This window comes from Crocodylus siamensis, chromosome 5, assembly GCF_052110815.1.
Source record: "Crocodylus siamensis isolate JL-2025a chromosome 5, ASM5211081v1, whole genome shotgun sequence".
NCBI lineage: Eukaryota > Metazoa > Chordata > Crocodylia > Crocodylidae > Crocodylus > Crocodylus siamensis.
The window spans coordinates 8,932,831-8,952,467 of record NC_143399.1 but is presented as its reverse complement, the minus strand read 5'-3'; the positions used below and the strand labels follow the sequence as shown (position 1 = coordinate 8,952,467).

At 41.0% G+C, this 19,637-nt stretch overlaps 1 protein-coding gene across 3 annotated transcripts in view; it reads right to left on the bottom strand.

Moving 5' to 3' along the window:
• ZFYVE9 (zinc finger FYVE-type containing 9) overlaps positions 1-19,637 on the bottom strand; it is an 81,725-nt gene that overhangs the window by 11,724 nt on the left and 50,364 nt on the right. For all 3 annotated transcript variants that reach the window (XM_090049215.1, XM_090049214.1, XM_090049216.1), the window contains 5 exons: positions 18,740-18,862; positions 17,184-17,339; positions 4,042-4,266; positions 2,721-2,803; positions 1,773-1,877 (listed from right to left, as the gene is read on the bottom strand). In XM_090049215.1, coding sequence (XP_089905341.1) covers positions 1,773-1,877; positions 2,721-2,803; positions 4,042-4,266; positions 17,184-17,339; positions 18,740-18,862 — 692 coding nt within the window. The remainder of the gene's footprint in view (positions 1-1,772; positions 1,878-2,720; positions 2,804-4,041; positions 4,267-17,183; positions 17,340-18,739; positions 18,863-19,637) is intronic.

Here is a 19,637-nt window from a genome sequence, read left to right as displayed (position 1 = left end):
TGCCATAGCATAAATCCACGCTCATGTGCCCCTTCCCTCCTCTCCCCCAAGCACCCTGTGGAGGCAAGAGTTTACATTCAGCACATCTTCTCCATTCATTGAGACTTTCCTTGGTACATCAACATACGTTCAAGGTAAGAAAATAAGAGGTCCCCCTCCTCCAGAAACTGGAAGAACTCGGGTGGCCATCACCCACAGCTCTCAATGAGAAAATGACCAACACACAGCTGATAACAGCAACATTGTGGATTTAAACACAAGAGAACCGAAAACACTAATCCTTAGCATTCTTGTAGCAACATTTTTCATTACTAATTAGACTTAATTTAACATGTCTGAGCCAGTTAATACTCTTTTGAAATCATGATCCCTTACAGTTCTCAACTTGCATGTTCAAATTTATTCTTCTTTTTGGAGTTTTTTTCTCCTTTCTGGTCCTGACATGCCAGTGTTACTAGACCAACATGTTCTAGTAACACTGCAGATCGCTCCTTTCAGACCAAGTCAGACTTCATCCATTGTCAGGTGTTTGTTCAAAGGAAGGAGGGTTGCGTTCAGAATAATATCTAGACTAAGCTCTTCCCTTCATTTTGTTCTTTCCTCTTCTGAGAAGTGGACGAACTTTAGTTCACCTCTAAAATCATGTTCATGTGAAGAAGGATGCAGTGCAATGAATCTGATCAGGTCAGTCCCACTGTGTATCCTGAACCTTGATGGGACTCTCAAACACAACTGCAGATCTACTGCAGTCGTGCAATCCCTTCAGATTTTAAACTAGTTTTCTCTCAAGAAACTTGATTCAAAGTCTGGCAACCCCCATTCACATGACCCATGGACTATTTAGTCACTTCTCAAGCAGCTAATCTGCAAAATATTAAGGGGCTCCCTAGTCTGATGCCAAGATTCCTGTGCAGTACCTATAGGAAATTCTCTGTTCATCAACCCCTTTAGTATGTGCAAGCTTCCAGCTAGACACACCATTTCTTCTTGAAGTAATTAGTACAAATGAATCCTTATCTCTGGTTGAGGCTGCATCGATCTTTGACAAGATGCATTTCATATTCCAAAATCTGCTCTCCTATTCTGTGCATGTCACAGCTCTGGTGTTCAACCGCAGTTGAAAGGCAGACACACTTGTCCCCACCGTGATTTATTTCAAAATACCAAGCAGATCTTTTCGTCTGCAGGTCTCCAGACATGCCACTGAATTACTTCCACCCTCTGTTGCGTTCCCAATATATCTCCAATCTGAGCAATGACTGACACTCGAGAGGCCTGGCTGTCAACATCAGCTATGTCTTGAGAGGTCTGACGCTTTTTTCATGCCAAGTCAAACACTTTGTTAAATATGCTAGTATATTTTGCATTAAAATGTTAAAGAATCCATCAGATCCCTTCACAAGCACAACATGTACATGGAGAAAGTTCAAGTGCCTTTTTTCTAGCTTAAACAAATTTACAATGTCCGCTATTTCACTGATGCATTTACTGAAATCAGAACACTATCTACAACTCCCCACTCCCTTTTTTCAATTAATTATATTTAAATTTAGTGATAAGCAGTATAAACCAGAAGAGAAACTATTCATGATTTTTAACATGCTATATTAAACTGAGCTATACATAACCCATTTCTCATAAGCAATTTGTGCATCAAATGTACTTTACAGTTTGATTTTGATGACATTTTCACAGTTACAGAAAGAGTAAGTTCCTTTAGACCCAAACCCTCTTATCTTTCTGAAACGCTAAAGCTGCACAATATTTTTTACCTCGTTGTATCTGTTGCTGGGAATTTTGATGCTGGTCTTCCTCACTTCCATATCAACCACTAAGCCTTGGACCACTGGCAACGTATACTGGTAATTTCTGAAGTCCTTGTGATTCAAGGAACAAAGAAAAACAACATGGCCATTAAAAACACAGGCTGCTTTTATAGAGAAAATTATGCTAAAGGATATGGGAACTTTAAAGAATTCTAACACAGAAAAGTCACTCTTCTCCTACTCCATGCATTACCGCTCCATACAGGAAAATGTGACCTCTCGCCACACTCGGTTACACTACTGGATAAAGATTTCATTTTCATGGGCACTGTAATTAAGTCATGCACCAAAGGGAGAGTTTTCTACATTTAGAAATAACAGTTCAGTGGAAATAACTGAAAAGTTAGCTTCGTCCGTAACTCTGGACAGTCACAGAATTATAACTGGATTCCAGGACAACCTGATATTGAGAGGACGGGGCCTGAACCGAAATTTAATTCCAAATCCAAGACTTCCCAGGTGGTCAAACTCCAAGTACTGACTTTGGTCCATCATTATTCCGCAGTCAGAATTTGCTATCCGATGCCAGCATTAGTCAGGAGGCCACGTACCCAACTACCATCCACCAATATTCCCTTCCTATGAATCACACTATTCATGCAGTAAGTGCAAGGGTGGCCAACCTGTGTGCCACAAGCAGCCTCTGTGTAGAAACGTGGCAGACCAGGAAGAGGATAGGCAGCACAACAGCAGATAGGACAAGAAACAGAAAGCAGAGCAGCAGATCAGGCAGGGAAAGAGGATCAGAATGGCACCCCAGGAGGGTACAGGGCTATTTTGTGGGATGCCTGCCAAAAGGTTTCACTTCCTACTGCAGTTAGGCCAAAACTGGCTCAAAAGTTCATTCTCTCCTTTCACATACACACGAATCAAAAGACCCCACTCATCACTTACCGCAAGAAGATTCATAATGGTGTGTCCAGTTTCCCCAAACAATGGCTTACGAAATCTCACGCTGAAAAGTGGGCAGGGATAAACTGTTGGGGGGGGGGGAAGAGTAATGAGTTTCAAATTCACCTGCAGCAAAGCAAAGCAAAACCACCCAAACTGAGCCTCCCTTCATAGAAACATGGAAAAACGTGCACAGGATTTCAGCACAGGTTAAAAGCACACTTTGCTGTGCTGAGAGCAAAACATCTGCATGCCTTGGCCCACCTGGCTTCTCTGCAACTCAACAAGCACTCAACAAGGGATATTTCTGGTCAAGTTCAGTCACGTTGCAACAGAATCCCAAGCAAGGCATAACACATCGTATGAACTAAAATTAACCAAACTAATATGCCAACAGTTTCCAGAAGGATGTCTAATGTGAAGCTTTTACATTTGTATTTCGGCATGGAAGAGGCCTGACTTTCTAATCTGCTCCACACCTCCAGTTCTCACTGAAATCAGTGGGAGCTGCAAGGGCTCAGCAGCTTTGGCATCAGACCACCTGCCTGAGCACCCTAAAACAGACTTTGAGATGAAGATACAGGTAAGTTAACGACTCAGACATGCACACACACCTTAATCAAACCACGACCAAGTGCCACTGCTTCTTGTCCCAGGGAAAAACACATTCCCACTCGTGGGGATGTGCCCTATAAGGTTGTTCTCTTTCAGGTCTCACCGGTGTTTTTAACATGTTAGTTATTACCTGGTTAATAGCTTTTAATTAAAAGATGTTACTGACCAGTTACAACAACTATATGGCAAAGGATCGAAGTGACATGACTTCTGTATTGTACTTAATGGACAAGGCTCTAGTAGCAGCACAAGTTTCCCCATACCTTTTTATGGAGTAGGTTTAGATTAGACATTCGTAAGAACTACTTCACGGTCAGGGCGGCTAGGATCTGAACCAACCTCCAAGGGAAGTGGTGCTGGCTCCTACCTTAGGGGTCTTTAAGAAGAGGCTTGATGCCTACCTGGCTGGAGTCATTTCAGCCCAGCTTTTCTCCTGCCCAGGCTGGGGGTCGGACTTGAAGATCTACAAGGTCCCTTTCAACCCGACTTCTATGATTCATCTGTTCCTGCTGCATGACCAAGCAAAGAGGACTAACCCAACCTTTGTTCTGGTCCCCCTATCTTTTACGTGTTTGCATTTCCACTGTATTCTTCGGCACATATAACATACACAGCCACGACATTTGAAAACGATCATCCAGAGGATGCACATGTTGCTGAACAGAGTCAACGAATAACCCTGCTATGGTCAGGAGAACACATTACTTACGTCTGTATTCAGCTCCAAGTCTCAGCATCAGTCGGATGGGGAATACCTTAGCCCAGGGAGTCTCCCATTTCTGAATGAGAATCCCAAACAAATAGGGCGGCGTAGGGAGCACCAGATCCTGCAGTGACTGATACGTAGCTGTCACATATAAGAATCCGCCATGTTCTTTACTGCCAAGGAAACTCTGGCTGAAAAAGGAGTGCCCCAAGTTGCTCACGACATTACCTAGGAACAAAGAAGTTCACCATTTTGCTGGATTGAAGCCTGCATCAAAAATTAAACCAGCTTCTTTTAAAGAAGGAAAATGAATTTAAGTACATTTTTTCTTCCAGAATAACATTCTTAACTGGTTCCCATTGATCACTTCATAGGAGGAGTATACTTGCCCTCCAAAAACATATATAGATAGATATTTTATCTATATATATATATATAAAAAAAACGTTTTTGGAGGGCAAAACGTATATACGCACACACACACACATTAGCAGCTCAGATATTAATATATATAAAAAACGTTTATATAAAACATTATATATACACATACACACACATATATAAACGTTTTTTATATATATTACCATCGGAGCTGCTAATGCCAGCTGGGATATAGAGATATAGTGATAGCTATAATTATGTATACCTATCTGAGCTGGCATTAGCACCTTATACATGACAGAGGCTCATTCAACCCCTCCAAGTTATTTTGTTCCTTGAACCTGAGTTTAGAACCATTTTACATGACCAGAAGCAGATTGCCCCCATATTGTAAAGCTTCATGAGCTGCTGCTACATCAGCGCTGCTCCTCATTTTGAAAAATTATCTTGAAGCTTGAAACTAAGAAAAAGAAAGATTAATTCTACTCCACTGCACAAGTGCTGGGGGTATGCATACCATGGGGGTTTTGATGCTTATCAAGCCAGATTATAGAGAAACGCACAAAAGGACACTCTTACCCGTTTCAGCACTTGCTTGATATAGAGACTGTGCATACACACAAATGAAACAGGCTTATAAATACCTGCCTTCCCTTTCTCCTCAATTTGTATGCGTGTGTCAAGGTATATGCATACTTAGATTATGTGCAGCTAAAGGTGCACTTGCTTTTGAAGCTCTGGCTCATACCATCTTAATTTATATTCCATTAACTGGGAGACACTACCAAATGAAGGCACCAGAGATAAAATAATGTGCTATTGTTTACTATGCCTAACCAGTCTCACCTAGAAGAAAAATAGTTACACCCCGATATGCACTCATAGGAAGCCTGTCTTCCACAACGTCTCATGCTGATGAAGCTTACCACAAAATGTAAGTGTGTGTAGTACTTCCAAGACCTTTCCTGGAATCTCCAATGCAGAAACTGGACACGTTTAAGAAACCACATCCTTCAGATATTAGTACTAGTGACAGGAAAAAAGCATTGGGGCAAATAATACAAATGTACCACCAAGTTGGTAATGCCTGCTTTAGATTTCCTTTACACAAACACTTACAGAACTGCTGAAGATCTGGGTCAGCTAAGCAACTGCACAAAGGAGCATTTATTTAATTAGCCTATTTTGTACATCGCAGCTGGGACTGAGGCACAGGGAGAAGTATTTCTCATTCTTAAACAAAATTCTATTTTTTTGCTACTCCCCAAATAAGCAAAAATGCTGCTGCTGGAAATATTCCTGGAACTAGTCTTGATCTCACAGGTGTGCACAGTTGGCAAATCAGTCCCACAAGAGATGCCCCCTGGTCATTCATTCTGGACACAAAATTCTTCTTTAAACTTAACTATACAGACTGCTGCATTTCCTCCCTCTGAATACAGAGTAAGGGAAATGTGGTGCAAGGTGCCAAGCCAGGCATCCTCACAAAATAAAGACAGCAAGGACTGTAACAGAGCAAGTGCTTTCCATGCCTGCCTCAACTCTATGGTCTAGGACGGCCACACCATTTGGAAGAGAAAGCGTTGTTTCCATGAGAGCTGGCACCACTGCCGTAAGATCCACGAGGAATCTTGGACCCGAACACCTGGGGCACGAGGCATGCACACACGCAAGGCAACTCCTCTGCAGTGCCAGGGCTTCTCTTCCCACACTAGCACAGTTGCCTCGGTGAGTTAGTCACGACTCTCCTTTGGGACTTGTACATCCCTCCCGTCCTCTAGCCCCTACAAATCCACTGCAAGGCACATGCTGCAGTTTTGCTCCTCTCCGCAGCATATGCTCCAGCACAGGATTGAAAGTTTATCGAATCAGAGCCACGGTAACTATAACAGCACTCTGAACAATGCATGACCTGGACAATTATACAGCTTCCTCATTTTTACTTTACAAATCAGCCTGATACCATTGTTTAAGCAAATACAACTTAAAAAAACACATGAAAAATATTTCATTTGGCAAGGGAAGGGTTAGCCAACTTGAACAGCTGCTCCAGGGTATGTTTTCTGGATAAATCTGCTGTGAAAGCCCCTTGCAGCCAAGACTAGACATGCAAGGTGCTCATGCCCCAGTCAGGTCTTGCCCCCATACCTCTCCCAGGAAAACACAATGTCCATCATGTGTGCTTTTGTCTGAAGGTCCTTGTGGGATCTCCTCTGGCCCTATGCAAATCATAGGAGGCATGTCTTCTGCACCTCTGTATCTCTTTTCCTCTACTATTCTGCAAATACAAGTCCTGAGCCCGATGCAAAATCACCAGTCAAGTTCCTTGGGTCAAACTACATCACAATAATAGTCCCTTCTGGCCTTACAATGTATAAATCAATAAATTAGTTTTCACCATACTGTACTTAATTTAGATTTCTCTGGAGTCCTGATTGTATGAAAGATGCAAGGCAAAATAAAGCTGTGTTGCACTGTCCTGTTTTGCAATCTGGACTATTGTACAACAGGGATAACAGAGATCGAACATTTCACTTGTGACTGAAGCCAAATATTGAACCAAACTGAAAGGCTGGCTATTTATGCTAGGTTTCTAAAGGTGGGAGCTCAAGGGAGGCACACTTGGGCTGCCTAATGAGACAATTTTCTGCCCAAAGCAAACTGAAACAGGTTATAAAACTCTTAAGAGTGGCAAATGCAGCTCAGCTACCCAACACCCTGCTGCTCACACCACAGCTATTCTTATCCTCGGCTCTCACCTGAGCAACTAGGCAAAAGTTGGGGTCTTGTAGGTGATTCCAATTAGAAGAAACTGGTGCTGGCGTCAAATATGTCTGATGCCATTTGCAAGAAAGTACAAAGCCCTACTTTCTTGAACACAAGAGGAATTAAGCCACCTGAGACATTTTCCCTGCTCACAGCTCCAAATCCTTTTTTAGCTTGCACTCCCAAACCAAAAACCTGTTGTCCTCGCTTTGTCCCAGGATCACCCATTGTGCAGTTCTGGTGTCACATGCAGTCTGTTCCTGCATATTGTCTTCCTCCTCTCGGTCATACACAACATTTCCCAACAATATCCAGCCATAAACTCTCTCCCCTGGCCATTCAAATTTCCAAGCAGGCATGCATTTGTCTTTGTTTTGGACAGAAACTTGATTGTGTTGTACAACTTTCCTAAAGGCAGGCAGCACTTAAATGTATTGTTTCAACCCAAGCTACAATATTCTGACCACAATGGATAGATACGTCAAGAAACTTGCAGCCAAAATGCAGCCATAAAAAAGGAACCGCAACAAAAAGTTATCCTTCTCAAGAGTGTACAGTTTAAACCAAGACAACATTATGACTTCCTTCAAAACAACTCAGAAGGTGTCCAGAACTGGAAAACAAAATCCTTTGCTCCCACCAATCTTATTGTATCAGAGGTATGGTGAAAACTAATAATATTATTTGTTAAGTGCCAAAGGCATGCAAGGATACGTTTAAAGCAGCTTTGCATGAGTTTCAATACCTAGCACACGCAATTATACTGGATTACCCTTGAACTTAAATCCAAAGCAGCTCTCCCGATTTGTTTTAAATCATGCTTCAACACTTCAGCATGACCTTCCTCCTGTTCCCCAACGGCCTTTAACTCTCCAGTGAGATTTCTTTCTATAATGAGCAAGATACTACACACATATTTGATTATCCTTCTGAAAGACAAAGGAAGAAGAACCCGTTGCCTCTTTCCAAATTGTTTCATTTAAACAATTTTTCCATATCACATATTTCCATGCTGTAGCTGACAATAGGCTAGATCTAACCTTAAATTTAAGCAACACTCGTACTTCATTATTTTCAAGCGTACCTGTAGATGCTCACACATCATCTTTGTCTACCCTTATTCATTCGACATACAGAGTAGAATTGGCCTGCTTTCATTTTTTTTTTTTAGTCTTGATGTTACCCTCAACATTATTTGACTAATTCCATGTCAGAGAACCAGCGGCAGTATCATACCTTATGGAAGACATTAACATGTGGCTTGATGGAGCAGGAGCAGCATCCACTCTCCAGTTAGCTCTGTATTTCATTAAAATCAGCAATCATCAAAAATTGACAAAGATTAACCATCAGTCCCCAACACTGTAAAGTCCACGCAAGTTAGTCCTGCAGTCAAAGACCCTAGTCAACAACATGTGAGGATGATCAGGTCTGTTGCTGGATTTTCTGGAAAAAGGCCACATGTGGCTGCAGAAAATGAGAACTGGACACAATGGCACCAAGGACAAGCAACGATGCCAGGGAAGGAACACACTGGTGCTGCGTGTTTTTACAAGACATCGTTTGACAAAACAGCCACATGAACAAAACACTAAACAAAAAGCCCATGCCTTGCAGCCTTGTATTGAGACACATATCAACAGCAAGTAACTCAGAATGAAGAATACACATGGTCTGGATGAAATGAGTATTTTACCTACCTAGCAGCATATTTCAGTAAGGGTGACAGGGGTGTGTTTCAGTGACAAATTTATACGTGTCCCTTTCTTTACCAAAAACTAGTGTGGGGCAATCTTTCCTAGGCTTGTCTACAAGTATTCAGTGTACCTTAAGTAATGTATGTTTTTACTGCAGTTTGATGGATTACACCCAGGAAAAGAAGGGTATTTTATTTATGCAACTTATCGGTCATCCATTCATGTATCCACCCTCTATTTTGCTGCGAGCTCAATTAATTAAAACCAAAATTGATTTTCCAAACTAAAAAAAAAAAAATTATATTTCAGTTGAATATGTTTCTTGCTAAAAATGCACCTTATATCTAATTTAATTGAAATGATCATAAACAACAACTAAGACCTGAACTTACTATACACTTAATTTTAATCAAGCAAACGTATTCACGTTTAACAAAACCAGAAGACTGTTTCAGTTCAGCAAAGTAACCCATTCATCCGAAGTAACGACACTAACCAGGGATTGAAAAAGCAGGAAAACCTGTTTCTCTACTTATGTCAGACCCATGTATGTCGACAGTCCACAGCTATCAACAAAACTGAAATCATAGTCACTTCTGTATTAAATGTTATCAAATCTTTATCCTGTACACTGTTCTCAAGATGACTTTTCCCATTATTCCAGCACAAATTATAAACCTCTAGCTGAACTGGAAGTCCTCCTTCCTGCTCACTTACAGCAACAAACTGTTTGACAAGCATTAACTGGTCGTTAAGGTTGTGCGTGCCAGCACGTTTCCTGTGAGAGCAGTCCCAGCTTCCATCACAAGGTCCAAATCCAGGTCCAACTTGATGCAGGAAGGGGAGCAAAACTTACACATTCAATGCACACATGCTATCTTGTGCGCACTTTATTTGAGATTTGCAGCTGAAAGGAAGCCTCTTATTATGTCCTATACCAGTCTTGCAATAAGACTGGATTCCAACAAAATCTGTACTGAAAATAACTGGAACAAAACTATCATTCCATCAAAGCAACAGAAAACAGGTAAAAATTGAGAAAAGAAAACCACCTGGAATTTTTTGTCAAGCAAAACACCCTGAGAAACTGCCAGACACAAAGCCTGAATATGAAGAAGGAATACACTGGTCCCAGGGAAGCAGCAGAGTACAAGGATGGTGATGTTGCATTAGCAGTGTGGTTTGATGAAGACAATGCTGAAAACCCTGGTATCACCATTGATCAAGATGCATTTATTGAAAAAAACAAGGCTTTTGCTGATCAGCTTGGTGTGGAACAGGGGCTTCCAACTCATTTCACTCCACAGTCCAGATCTGGCCCACAGGGCTTCTCACAAGCCAGATGATTCACTCCCGGTGACAGGTTAACAGCTTGTTGGCACCACTGCCAGAGCCCAGGGAGTGAATGCGGCCCCTACTCACACCCCTTTTCCCCTGCCATCGACTCTGGTCAACTGGAGACCCCAGCATCAGTGTAGACCTTGTAAAGGAACACCTTGAGAGGCTGGACACCTTCAAGTCAGCGGGTCCTGACAGCTTGCACCTCAAGGTACTTAAGGAGCTGGCAGGCATCATAGCCCAGCCACTGGCAAAAGTTTTCAAAAACTCGTGGTGCTCAGGTGAAGTACCTGAAGATTAAAACAAGGCTAATGTGGTGCCCATCTTCAAGAAAGGGAGGAAAGTAGATAGGGGGCACTACAGGCCCACCAGCTTGACCTCAATCCCTGGAACAATTCTGGAAAAAATCAAAGAAACAATTCTTGACAAGCTGGCTGATGGCAACATCCTGAGGGACAGCCAGCACAGGTTTGTTGCAGGTAGGTCTTGCCTGACCAATCTCATCTCCTATGACCAGGTAACATATCACCTGGACAAGGGATAAGAGATTGACATCATATATCTGGACTTTAAAAAAGCCTTTGATCTGGTGTCCCATGATCTCCTCATAGAAAAACTGGCCAACTGTGGCCTTGGCTACATCACAGTCCAATGGCTGGGGAATTGGCTCCGAGGCCAGACCCAAGGAGTGGTAGTTGACAGAAGTCAATCATCACGGTGCTCAGTGACCAGTGGTGTCCCCCAAGGCTCCGTCCTTGGACCTGTTCTCTTTAATGTCTTTATTAACAATGTGGGCACTGGTGTCAGAAGTGGACTGGCCAAGTTCATCGATGATACTAAACTTTGGGCTAAAGCGTCCACACCTGAGGACAGGTTGGTGGATCCAGGCTGACCTGGACAGGCTTAGAAAGTGAGCAGATATAAACCTGATGACATTCAATAGTGACAAATGCAAGGTGCTCCACCTTAGGGCAGGGAAAACACCCTGCAGCAGGCTTATAGACTCAGCAGTGCTACGCTCGCTAGTACCACAGCCGAAACAGACTTGGGGGTCGTGACTGACCACAATATGAACATGAGCCACCAATGCGATGTTGCAACTGGTGAAGCAAACAAAACTCTGGCTTGCATGCATAGATGCTTCTCAAGTAAATCTCAGGATGTCATCCTCCCACTGTACTCAGCCTTGGTGAGGCCGCAGCTGGAGTACTGTATCCAATTCTGGGCTCCACAATTCAAAAAGGATGTGGAGAAGCTTGAGAGAGTGCAGAGGAGAGCCATGCGCATGATCAGAGGGCAAGAGAATAGGCCTTATGAAGAGAGGCTGAGAGCCGTGGGACTCTTCATCCTGGAAAAGCGCAGGCTCAGGGGTAACCTGGTGCCTGCCAGTAAGTACATCGGGGTATGCAGCAGAATCTGGGGAAACGCCTGTTCACCAGAGCGCCCCATGGGATGAAAAGGTCCAACAATCACGAATTCCTCCAAGACCATTTCAGGCTGGACATAAGGAAAAGCTTCTTTACTGTCCGAGCCAAGGCCTGGAATAGACTGCCGCCGGAGGTGGTGCAAGCACCTACTTTGGACTCTTTTAAGAAACGTTTGGATGCTTATCTTGCTGGGATCCCTTGACCCTAGCCGACTTCCTGCCCCTTGGGCAGGGGGCTGGATCTTCCGAGGTCCCTTCCAGCCCTAATGTCTATTAAATCTATGAAATCTGGCAGTGGGCAAGACAAGTGAGGCGGGAAGGAGTGGCAGCATTTGCCCCCTGGGCTCCAGAGCCGCACCAATGCAGCAGCTCTGGCAGAAGCACTGACAAGTCCCATTTGCTAAAGTTCAACCAGCACATGTAGCCCTTGGGCCACCACCTGGACACCCCCAGGGGAGAGAATTTCACTGGGAGCAATGGATGGTTTAAGCCAATTTAAGGCTTGCCACAGTCTCACCTACAGAAGAGTATGTTGTAAAGGAAACTTTGCTGACCTTTTCCCAGCTTGACTGATGAACAGTTAAGCTCCAGGAAATTCTGAGGGAATATACAACTACTGACAGGAATGCTGACAGAACAGTAGTGGCTTCATAAGTGTATCTCAACTAAGACCTACTACCCCACCAGGCAACCATATGTTGGAGGAAACAGTGCAATGACTGTGGTTTCCATACTAGCTTTCATTGATGTCAAAGGAACTGATACTTTTAAAACAACAGATATTACCTAACAATCCTGTGTACAGCAAAGTATACATGACACAATTTTTTCACTAACCGGATCAGAAGGCTGGATCCAGCTAATGAACAGAGGTACAATACAGAATATTAAGTGAAATTACAGAAAACTTCTTGCTCATAAAAAGTTGGCAGCTACTGACACAACAGTGATGAGCTTACAGAAAACCTACCTGGAGCTCTGCACAATCTGAAAAGGGCATGGTCAAGAGTGAGACAAGAGACCAGAGACCACTCAGTAACATTTTAAGCATACCATTTTCACTTATCCAAACAACAAGACTTCCGTGCAGCCTCCCCTGATGATATCCAGGAGGCTGAATATGACACTGTACTGTTTGAAGTTCTGTGTTTGGAAAAGGAAGAGTTGGCTGACTTCGCTATGAATATATTGAGCTGATGAACAATGCGCACAGTAGCTCTAACAGACGAGGATATCACTAAGTACAAATGTACCACGGTAAGTGTCAACAAGCTGAGAACATCAGAGCAACGGGAAGGAGGATGGTTCTGCAACTGAGAAAATACCTCCATCTTGCAAGGAGACCATCAGTACTTGTGAAGAATTAGATTTCCTGCCTAATGTGAGTCACCTCAAACTATGGAGGAAGCAGCTAATTAGTTGGATAGGTTACAGTTACTTATTGGAAAAGAACAGCTTTCCCATATAAAACTGCCAATGCTGCAATAATTTTAAAAAAGCTAGTACTGTTCAGACATTCCTGACGATTTCTTTGCTGACTGGTTTGCTTTTTCTGATTAGTTAATCTCTGAAGTGCACCCGTAATATGATTTGATTAAGTTTTGTTACTATTAAATAATGGAAAAACAATAGATTAAAATATTAGCTATCAAATACAATAGAAGCTATTTTCTCTAAAGTAAGTGCTAGTGTATACAAGCTTGGATGGCCAAAAATACAATTTAAACTGTTTTGAGATCCCAATATGCATGTTTAGTAAACTACTGGTTAGGCAAATACCGCTGTGTGATTAACATGCTGGCAATGTTTGCTTTCTTCACTTTTGTTCAACAGTTTATCCTCACAACCAACCTTTCTGACAGAAGCCTATTAAAATGCAAGATGTTAACATAAACAACTGTATTTTAAAAACTAATTAAATTATCATGCATTTTAACTGAATTCCAGTTTCCAGACAAAAGTAGCTCAACCTAATCACCAACAAAAAAAAATCATCACAAATAAATAAGAACTAGCATTCACTATTTTCTAACATAAAATGTAAAAAAAAAAAGACAGAAAAATGTAAGTTAAGCTATCTAATTGCTGACATAAAAAGGTACCAAATTGAAAGTGTAAAAATGATTTAGTCACACATCAACGTTTAAATGGTTACCAGCCAATGAAAACTAAAAAGCACAAATACAAAGCAGATTAAAACCCACGTTTCTTGCTTACTGATTAAGTTAGTGATTTACATCACATCGACTGAAACCAGTGCACCCTGATCAAAACTACAACAAACATTGAGGGAGACCCTCAAGAGTGAGTAAGCAGTAGAAATAACACCCTGTTGCCAGATTTGCATTTTCACTAGAAAAAAGGAAATATTTTTATTACGTTACATCCAAAGAAAGGCCAGTGCGTTAAGGCACAGCCAGCAGCTCTCCATTGGCATGCCTGACTGCACCAAAGTACCCATTTATATGGACAAAGTTCTCATTTTTCAACTTGCTGGACCTCCTGCTGGGCTTATTGCCAACATACAAGGATAATCGTGGGATTACCACTGCAACAGAAAGCATTAGCCTCCAATTTCAAAACACGAAAAGCCAAACAGCAGGGAGCTTGACAACAAACCAAGCTTTCTAGGGCCAGAGGGGAATCATGGAATAGCAATTAATATTTGTCTTAATCAAAAAGCCTGAACTGCGTTCTCTCTTATATGGCTACAGTCCATACCAAAACCCTACCTTTCCTCCCAAGTGTTGCAGGTTACTTTGACTACGAAGAATCATGATCCCAGCTAAGCAGCCAGCGAAGGACAGTTCTACTCAACATGTGCACGCAGGACAAAATGGGCCCTGTCGGCATCAGCAGGAAACTGCAGAGAGCATGATTATCTACGGAGACCTCAAGCTAAGGTATACTTGTAACAGACACCTGAAGTTTTAACAAGTGTAGAGCTAATAAGGAAAAAGCTAGAAAACACAATTAATTTCATTTCCTAGAAAATGCTCCAGAGTTACTCATGCTTCTTACTGTTACTTACCTAAACAATCTGGCAAAAAATAATAATAATAATAAAATTAAAAAAAACAGTGAAAAAAAGTAGTAACCAATTCCTGCATCCTGGCTGTTCAGGACTCTTAACTCAATAATTAACAAGGGCTAGTTACTTACTTTTTTCATTTCTCCCTATTTACATTCTGGAACAAAAAAAAAAAAAGCTCTCAAAAATATTTTTAAAGGACTTGTTCTTTGGCTGCAAAATAAATTCAAATACTATTATAATCAAGAAATACAATTGTTGGTCAGGGTTTCAAACAGTCTCTAATTTCTACAGTTCACTGTGAATCCATACTTGCTGCCTGATACCCACAAGGAGTACAGTACCTCTGAAAAATGGGCAAATCTGGAAGCTTAGGCCTGCCTAGAATATGCATACTTATAACATCCAAGGGAAATTTCCACTCGCACATCAAGGTTTTTTCCTCCTCTATGAATAAAAGAAAATGACACTAGAGGTAAGTTAAGCCTACAAGTACTCTGTATGTATGCTTGGAGGTGTGCCTGTAACCATGCACACTTAACCTTAGAAGAGATAGGGATGGATATGCAGTGAATGTATTATGGGCTTCTGTCTGAATTTATCTCGACTGCCATGAGTTGTGTAAGCCTGATGGTGGAGCATTTTATATCCTACAGCAACTCAAGATGTAATTTATTTTGCACCACATATCTGAAATATAGCACACAGAAAGTATTATCCAAAGGACATTAAAGATTGAGCACTGTAAGTGATGAAATTTGGTTTCTGATTACAAATTGTAAAGCAGCAAGCACTACTTCCCTAACTGCATTGCAATGTAGTATATCAAATTACTACCAGTGGAGTGCTAAAAATAGGATTCAGAATACATTATGTAGGAGTTATAAATTATGCATCTCCATAGTGTAATCTCTGTACAGAACTGCACTGCAATATACACACCAACCTAGAATCATCATAATCTGAAGATTACGATGTACTGTTGGTTTAAGTCAGGGTTGGGAACGCATTCATTTCCAATGTATCTGAAATCAATTATACCATGTGATAATAGTACACTTTGTATCCAGGACTCTTCACTGGACAAGCTGACCTTTCTTGTACCAAGACGTTTAGGAAGGAAATTCTTTTTCATTATTTCACTTTGGATTCAATCATCCAAAGAGCATTTTGGATGATTATTCACAGTGCTTTGTACAGAATGTGCAATAGGTTATCTGAGGGAGATGAATTTATAACAGACAGTCTTATGTGCAGTGCAATTTCACCTCTGGAAGACTAACCTGAAGTACAAAATAAACACATTCATATCTTTCATTACAGCATTTTTTTTTTTTTTTTATTTACAAGGCCAATCTTTTTGGTTTGGTTTAATTTTTTGATCTGGCACCGCTTGAAAGGGCAACTCTACTTTTCCAGTCCAGTTGGGTAGAAAAACCAATGTACAATAACTTGATGACAGAGAGTCTGAATATAACAAGGAGAGAATTCAGGTACAATTCTGCAGCAAGTACAATTCATCTCACGTGCATATAGGTATGACTTTTTTGGAGCTAACTTTTCTGCCATAACATGGCCTATTTACAAGCATTCTAGGGAAAAACATTCAGCTACCAAATTTGTGTGGATTTAATATAGTAAACTTAAGGTTTCATTAAAAGGTTCTTTCTTGCATTTTACCACCATGTGTTAACAATATCCTGACCTGTCTGCAAACTGAACATACTGGTTGTATTAGTACCACCTTAGCCCCTAGGATCTCTAGCAAGAGCTCCATTGTGCTAGATGTTGAACAAACCTCCGAACCGAGTACCCATTTCAGCACCACTTTGTTCAAATTCGGAGTTCAACACCTGACATGAAGAACCAGATCAGATACTAGGGAGATCCATGAAAAATTACCACTCCCACTCAGAACTAGCCCATGGAGACAACTCCAGCCTTCAACTTGTAACTGCCTGGGCCGGGCCCTCTTATACTTTCACTTCCCCCAGATGAACATGCCTGGGCCCCCTTCAGAAGGCCCCCTTCTATGCCCACCACAACATTTCCCCAACCCTCTCTACCCTACATGCTTTCATGATCTGACATATCAACATGAGATGAAATCATTTTGCCTAGTGGAGTTATTTTCAGGCTGAGAAACACAAGGGCAGTTTCAGTCTAAAAGGTAGTATTTTCAGAAGTTACAGACAACTAGCAATACAGGCTGAAAATGAAAGCACATCCCTTTGTTATAAGGGAATGCTATAACAGGTGCAACTATTCTCGCCAATTAGAGCTTGGATATTTTTACTTACTATATTCCCATTTGCATTACTGAATAAAATACTAACAGTGGATGTGAACTCAGGACACAACCATTTTTGAGCATCATGTTTTCACCTTTTTAAAAATAACAGAAAATTGCCATGTTTTTTACAATGCAAATATGATTCTCTAGCTCATTAGGGTCATAGATCAAAGTTGTCACCTACCACAGATTTTAAACAGAAAGTATTCCCACCTGCTAGGGCATCCCGATAAAGCTGTACAAAGTGATTAAAAATATCCTTGGGCAAACACTTTTCATCAGGCAAGCACTGCAGGAGGATCACGATCTCAGACTGCCCCACTGCATGCATTCCTTTTGTAGTGAAACACCAGCATTTCCGGTTCACATCTGCAGAGGGAAAAGCATAACTCAGGAAAAGTCTCAACATCCGTCTGTCCTGCCCTGCCCAAATTGCCCTACAGAGCGCCAGCTGAAGAATCAATTACAGAAACATGCACAGTCCTGATATTTGTCACCAAGACAAGTAAGGCACTAAATTCTAAATCCTACAGGCAAGCACATGAGGATCAAAAGCAAATTATAAAACTGTGATCTGCAATATAGGGAGAACTAAAGGCTTGATCCCAGCCAGATGCCTACCAGAGAGCAGACCTCTGTACTGGAAATGTCTGTGCACAATATAAAAAAAAAGGAATAGAATGTGAATAGAGGTGGAAGATGCAGAGATGCAGGCAGAAGGCTGGTACATAGCACAAACCACTGACCAACTCTCTGCTCTGGATGAAACAGGCCACTTTATCTATAAGGTGTCATGGAGAATGTATCTGTTTTTTCATATGATGTCCCAGATTTTCAACTCAAACCTTTCTGTTTTAAAGTTTTTGCACTGGACATATTGCCATCCTAAAAATAATCTGTTCCATATTTACTGATACAGTCAGCATCCAGTTTGATGAATGGTGTTTGGAGTCAAATAAAAGTTAAATGTAGACACTATTATCAAAGCTGATCTTGTGCTCAAAGTGAATATTAACAACATTTGTTTTATCCTTCACAATTAACCCACTCAGAAAATTAAATTTCCAGAAAACCCCTTGATTCTAGGAAATATATATGCATCGCTGTTGAGTCAGATGTAGCAGCACCAGCACATATTTTTAAAGTTTGTTTTTATCTAGTTCATAAGTATTTTCTAACACAAAAAAATCTTGCTACAAACTACCCTTATTTTGACACATAACCACCTTAACCAATGTAAATGAACAATGACCTGTCAACAAAAAAAACCTCACCCCCCTCAAGATAGTACTAAAAATGACAATGAGGTGCAGCTGTTTTTAGTGAAGGTCATTTTGAACTGACTATACATATGTTTAGTTGGAGTCCAACTATTTGCAGCACATTCTCCAAAGCTTTCTCTCTTTTGCCTGAATCTGAGGAAGGGTCACACACTTAAACGATGAGGAGAACAGAGAGGGAGTAACAGTCAGCCCTCTTGGCTTCAGTGGGTAGAATCAGGGAGCTGACATTAATCTCTCGGTATGTCTTAAAATCTTTGAACTGACATAAATCTCTTTGTATTTCTATATAAAAGTATCTGTATGTAGGCCTGAAGCATGGAATAGGTGTATTTTACATTTTAATACAAATAAAATACATAGGATATGTTAGTTCCATGCAGTAATTCAGACTGTCAGTAGAAAATAGGAAGTTTTGTATCTTCAACCAGTGGTAAGTACATACTCTTTTTAAAACCCTTCCCCCAGATTAAACAACAAATAACTTACAATTTACAATCTTAACCATTGACAGCAAATTTGCATTTAAAACAAACACAAGAGGGTCAGGGCCACCATCCTCCAGCTGCTGCATTACAGATATCTGAGAAGGTCTTTCTTCTACAGCATAATCTATAAGAAAGAAATACATGGTTAAGTCACTCGCTTGCTGGTAACCCACTCAGAAATGTCAGCAGCTAAGTAATGACTCATTGTTCCGATGCACAGTTCAATTCGCTAACATTTTACTGGGTTGCTTTCTTTTTGGGCAGGATTTTAGCATTTCAGTAGAATCTGGGCATCCAATTCCTGTAGGCCCCTTAAAAAATTCCCAACTATCTAATAAATGGCATCAAAATACAGTAGAAACCTAGAAAATCAAGCATTTCACTTCTTTTTAGAAGTGGGTGTACTGTAGATGAACATATTAGTATTTCATTCAAATACTAATAAATATTAATACCGTTATTTATTTGGCAACAGTCCTTGGACCTCTGTTCACAGACCAAATCCCCATTTGCACAAAGTAATACAGAACATGTGACAAAAACAATGTAACTGGGCAAAAGATTTACATTCTTAAACACAGTGAACTACTCCTAGAGGGAATGTAAACTTGTTCCAGCCTATATCTAAGCAATGCAGCATCACATAGAAATCAGGGATATATTGAAGAAAAGCAAAATATGAAGCACATTATGTTATTCTGCCTGATATAAATATCCACCCAGGAGGTTCACCACAATTGCTAACATAAAGAGTGTATCTGAAACACAGATAAACATGATTACATGAAATGTCCAGTTGGCAGTAAAACATTGCAAAGGACTGGGAATGTGAAGACATGAGAAACAGAATAAGTTTATGCACACACAAAATAAGACCTGTGGAAAGATATCCGCATTAA